The following is a 5,178-nucleotide window of genomic DNA, read 5'->3' on the forward strand; positions in this document are numbered from 1 at the left end:
AAAAAAAGGAAAGAAGAGGGGGGGAAGAATCAAAAAAAAAAAAAAAAAAAAAAAAGGAAAGGGGAAAAAATAAAAAGGAAAGGCTAAAAAAACCAACGAGGAAAAGGCTGCTGCTGCAACTCCTTCCCTGCCCTCCCTCCCTGGGCTCGGCCGCGGAGCTGCGCGCCCCGCACCGCCCGCACCGCCCCGCGCCGGGACCGCGGCTCCAGCGGGGACATTCCCAGCTCCCGGCCCTCCCGCTGACCCCCCCCGCACCCGCACACCTCCCCCGCCGCCCCTCTACCCGCAAACTTCACTCTTTTATTTACTTTTCCTTATTCCTGATTTATTTTCAGAGCCGCCCCCCCCCGGCCGCACCCCCGCGGGCGCCCAGCGCAGCGCTCGCCCGCCGGGGACCCGCAGAATCGCCGATATATCGCGATTTGCCCCAGCCCGCTCCGCTCCTCAGCACCCAGCCCTGCCTTTACCCCTCTCACACGCTGCCCCGGCGAGAAATTATTGTGATTATTATTATTATAATGAGGAACGCGATGGGACCCGGCTCGGAAGGAACCGGAGGAGCGCTCACCTTATTTAGATCTATTTTCTCATTTTCTTGAATTTTCTTCAGATCTGTCTTCTCAGAGAAACTAATGCCTTAATGACTTTCTGGTAGCTGCAAGCCTTCTTTTATTTCTGCTAAATATATGAAAATGTATGCAAATTTAAATCAAGCTTAACCTAGGAGCTCTTGCAATATATTTAATGGAATTTCAAACCAATAAGGGGACTCTGATGCAGTCTTCTGGAAGTGCAAATATAATTACGCAGCTCGGTTACCTCCAAAACGATGCAGGGAAAGGTCATTTTGGAACTCGGCAGCGGGTCGGGGGTCCCTGGGCTGCGCCTCCGCCCGCCCCGCCGGGGCTCCGCGGGTGCGGAGCTCTGCCCGCCGGGCCCGGCCGAGCCGGGGGGCTCCGCGCTCCTCCCGCGGGGGGGTCCGGGGACCGCACGCGCTTTTCCCCCCATTCTTTTCCCTTTTCTCACTTTTTTTCCTCCCTTTTTTCTCCTTTTTCCCCCGTTTTGCCCTGCAGCCCGCCCGCCAGGCGCGCAGCGGCGGCGCACCGCGCCCGCGCTGCCAACTTTGAGGAGCATCCACCGGGATTTACCGGCGGCGAGGCCGGGAAGCTCCTTTTTTGGGGGCTGTTTTTTATTATTTGGGGCTTTTCTCCGTTTTTTTGGGGTTTTTTTTCCTGCCGACCGAGCGCGGCAGCGCCGCACGGCCCGGGGCAGGCGGGGACGCGCGGCTCGGGGCAGCCGCACCGGGGGAGGAGCGGAGCGGAGCGGGCACAGCGAACCCGGAGAGCGCCCGGACCGGCGGGCGGGGGCAGCACCGGGGTGGTCCCGCGGGGCTGCCGCCGGTGCGCCGCCGTTTAACCTCTGCCCGCCGCTAATCGCTCCCCATTTAAGCCGTGCCCCCCGCGCCCCCCCGTTCCCAGGCGCTCCCCATTTAAGCCGAGCCCCCCCTCGGGCCCCGCCGCTCCCCGCCCGGCGCGGAAGGAGTTAAGCGGCGGGGCCGCCTCGCGCCCGGCCCCCGGTGCCGGCGGAGTGATTCACTTCCTGCCTCGCGCCCGCGCGGCCCCGCGGCCCCGCCCCGCCACGGCCCGCCCCGCCCCCGCGCCGCGCCCATTGGTCGGCTCGGCCGGCGGCGCGATCCCATTGGCCGGCGTGGGTGCCAGTCGCGGCGCGGCCGCCGCCGGGCCGCCGTGCCGGTGGATGTCAAAGGCTGGCGCGGCGGCGGCGGCACAGTATAACTCGTGGGGCTGCCGCGGCCATGGCCACAGCCGCCTCCAACCCCTACGGCCTGCTGGGCGCTGGCGCGCTCGCCCACGCCGAGGGCGCGGGCATGCAGCAGGGCAGCCCGTTCCGCAGCCCGCAGAAGCTGCTGCAGAGCGAGTACCTGCAGGGCGTCCCCGGCAATGGGCACCCGCTGGGGCATCACTGGGTGACCAGCCTGAGCGACGGCGCGCCCTGGCCCGCGGCGCTGGCGGGCGGCCCGCTGGAGCAGCCCGACGTGAAGCCGGGCCGCGAGGACCTGCAGCTGGGCGCCATCATCCACCACCGCTCGCCCCACGTCTCCCACCACTCGCCCCACGCCAACCACCCCAGCGCCTGGGGCGCCAGCCCGGCGCACAGCGCCTCGCTGGCCGCCCCCCCCGCCGCCGCCGCCGCCGCCGCGGCCGGGCAGCCCCTGAGCGTGTACTCGCAGGGCGGGTTCGCGGTGGGCGGCATGCTGGAGCACGGCGGGCTCACCCCGCCGCCCGCCGCCGCCGCCGGCCAGGGCTTGCACCCGGGGCTGCGCGGCGAGGCCGGCGGCGAGCACGGCGAGCTGGGCGGCCACCACTGCCAGGACCACTCGGACGAGGAGACGCCGACCTCGGACGAGCTGGAGCAGTTCGCCAAGCAGTTCAAGCAGCGGCGGATTAAGCTGGGCTTCACCCAGGCCGACGTGGGGCTGGCGCTGGGCACCCTATACGGCAACGTCTTCTCGCAGACCACCATCTGCCGCTTCGAGGCCCTGCAGCTCAGCTTCAAGAACATGTGCAAGCTGAAGCCTTTGTTGAACAAGTGGCTGGAGGAAGCCGACTCTTCCACGGGCAGTCCCACCAGCATCGACAAGATCGCCGCCCAGGGCAGGAAGAGGAAGAAGCGGACCTCCATCGAGGTGAGTGTCAAGGGCGTGCTGGAGACGCACTTCCTCAAGTGCCCCAAGCCGGCCGCCCAGGAGATCTCCTCGCTGGCGGACAGCCTGCAGCTGGAGAAGGAGGTGGTGCGGGTCTGGTTCTGCAACCGGCGGCAGAAGGAGAAGCGCATGACCCCTCCGGGCGAGCAGCCGCAGCACGACGTGTACTCACACGGCGTGAAAACGGACACGGCCTGCCACGACCTCTGACCGCGGGCTCGGCCCCGGGACTGCCCGGCCGCGGGACTGACTGCCCGCCCGCCGCACGGGCTTTAACTTATGCTTTCGGGAGACGCGGCCAGGGCTCCCCGCCCGCCGCCGCCTCGGCAATATTTTTTTTTTCCTCTCTCCGACCTTTCCGCTGGTCACACACGGTGTTTACTCGCAGACAAGGTTTGTTTTCGGTCTCCGCTAGGACGAAGGAAAAAAAAAAAAAAAAAAGGACACAAAAAAAAACCCCAACCAACCCCACCGCAAAACAAAACCCAAACAAAAAGGAAGGAAAACAAAAAAAAAAAAACCGAGAAAAAAAAAAGGGAAAACCCACGGAAAAATAGAAAATGGAAAAAAAAAAAAAAAGGAACGAAAAACCCGACAGAAAAGGAAAGACAGATGTGTGCCTATGAATAACCTTCCAGCGCCTTGGTTATATCAGCTGTATTTCAGGTGAATCTGTTTTACAATAGACTAGTTTTGCATTTTTAAAGACTTATATAGCGTTTTTAAATGTCTGAGGTGTTTTACTACAAACTGTACACAATATTTGTGACCTAATTTGTATCGAATTGAGCAGTCCAAACGTTCCTCCCTTCCCCAAGCACCGGCAATGTCACCGAGCGGGGCCGGGGCAGGGCGGCCGCGGCCCTTCCTCACCCCCCCGAGGAGATGGGGCTCCCTCCGCGCCCGCGGAGCCCCGCAACGATGTGAAGAACAGGCTTATTTGTTGCAGCTTTTTTCTTCCTTTTCAAGAACTTCCCAACACCGTAAAACGGTCGGGTCACAAGCCTGACCTCCCCCCTCCCTTCTTCTCGCAAGGAAAAAAAAAAAATTATATATATATATAAAATAATTATTTCTAGGAGATTTACCCGAAATTAAGCATCACAACCAAACCCGTGGCATTTGCCATTTTTTCTTTCCGAAGATGAGTTGGGCTTTTTAATCAGCGCCAGACTGAGAGGTCTGTAGTAAAACACCTTTATCCTTCTGCGCTTTCGCTTCGGAAATCGGTTTCTCTGTATTTTGTTTCGATAGTGAAGAGGAATGAGGTGTCGGGGGGAGGGAGGAAGGGAGGGAGGGAAGAGGACAGAAAACGCCCGCATTTGGTTCACGCTGAGCTTCTTTCCGCGTCGCAGGGAGATGCTGGATTTGTGGAAAAGCTTTTCTAGGGGGGAGGGTGGAGGGAGGGGGGGGAAGAAAAAAAAATTATAATAATCACCGACAAAACAAAACAGGGAGGGAAAAAAAAAAACCACCAACAAAAGAACAAACCCTCAACACCAAAACAAATTCCCTAAAATGCAAACGCCGTTTTTCGGGCGCAGGGAAGTGCTGAGCTGCACCCGCCCCCTCTCCCCCTGTCCCTCCCAGCCCGGGGCTGCACTGTCCCCAAGGGCGGGGGTGCGGTGGTCACGCACCCACCCGCGAGGGGTCCGTGTGTGTGTGTGTGTGTCTGTCTGTCTGTCTGTCCGTGTGTGTGCGCGAACCCCCCGAGCCCCGCACCCCCGAGGCCGCCGGGCAGGGCCGGGTCCCCCCCCCGCTCCCGGGGCTGCACCCGCGGCCCCCCGAGGGCCGGGCCGGTCCCCGCTCCGCAGCTCCCGCACTGCATCCCCCTCCTCTCCTTTCCTCTCCCCCCAGCCCTTTCCCTCCTCCAGATTTTTTCCTTTCCACATTTATATTTTTCAAGTATTTTTCAGTAAGCGCTTAAAAAAAAAAAAAAAAGAAAATAGGAAAAAAAAAAGAAATTAAGAGAAAAAGAAAAAAAAATAACTCGACACTGAGGACCTGCCTATTTCTGCCAACTTTATAACTGTACAGTTTTGTATATTAAACGTTTTTTGGAAGTTATTAATTTAAAGAAAGATCATTTAGTTTATTCATTTAGTAACTGATGTATAATAAACGCTATTTTCATTAAAGGTTGCTTTTTTCAACTATTTTATCCAAAATTGCCTATTGCAGTTGCCAACAATTATTTATTTTCAATAAATTCCGCATTATGTTTAAAAAAAAAAGCAAGAAAAAAAACGTTTCAGAAAGAAACAACAAAAAAAAATGAAGCCTAAATGGGTGTCGGATAAAAATAATAACGAAACACACGAGTGGCTGTAACGTTTGGTTGTCGACCAGTTTTAGTCAAGGGGTTTATATTGACGCAATATTTTATTGTTGTAAAAGGAAAAAAATATTAAAAAAACCCAAAAGGTTTAAATAAACATTTTTACGAAAGAGAAACA

The 5,178-nt window shown here is 57.8% G+C and overlaps 1 protein-coding gene across 1 annotated transcript; it reads left to right on the plus strand.

The window, feature by feature from the left end:
* The first annotated feature begins 1,807 nt into the window (after positions 1–1,807).
* Positions 1,808–4,474, plus strand: POU3F4 (POU class 3 homeobox 4). Its single transcript, XM_050974439.1, has one exon. It carries the CDS (start codon positions 1,814–1,816, stop codon positions 2,930–2,932), a length of 1,119 nt encoding a protein of 372 aa, XP_050830396.1. The 5' UTR covers positions 1,808–1,813; the 3' UTR covers positions 2,933–4,474.
* The last annotated feature ends 704 nt before the right edge of the window (positions 4,475–5,178 follow it).

The sequence above is a fragment of the Serinus canaria genome, chromosome 4A, assembly GCF_022539315.1.
Source record: "Serinus canaria isolate serCan28SL12 chromosome 4A, serCan2020, whole genome shotgun sequence".
In the NCBI taxonomy this organism is placed as follows: Eukaryota; Metazoa; Chordata; class Aves; order Passeriformes; family Fringillidae; genus Serinus; species Serinus canaria.

Bases quoted from the DNA above. Each gene is read 5' to 3' on its own strand.
- POU3F4 (XM_050974439.1), top strand. From the start codon at position 1,814: ATGGCCACAGCCGCCTCCAACCCCTACGGCCTGCTGGGCGCTGGCGCG.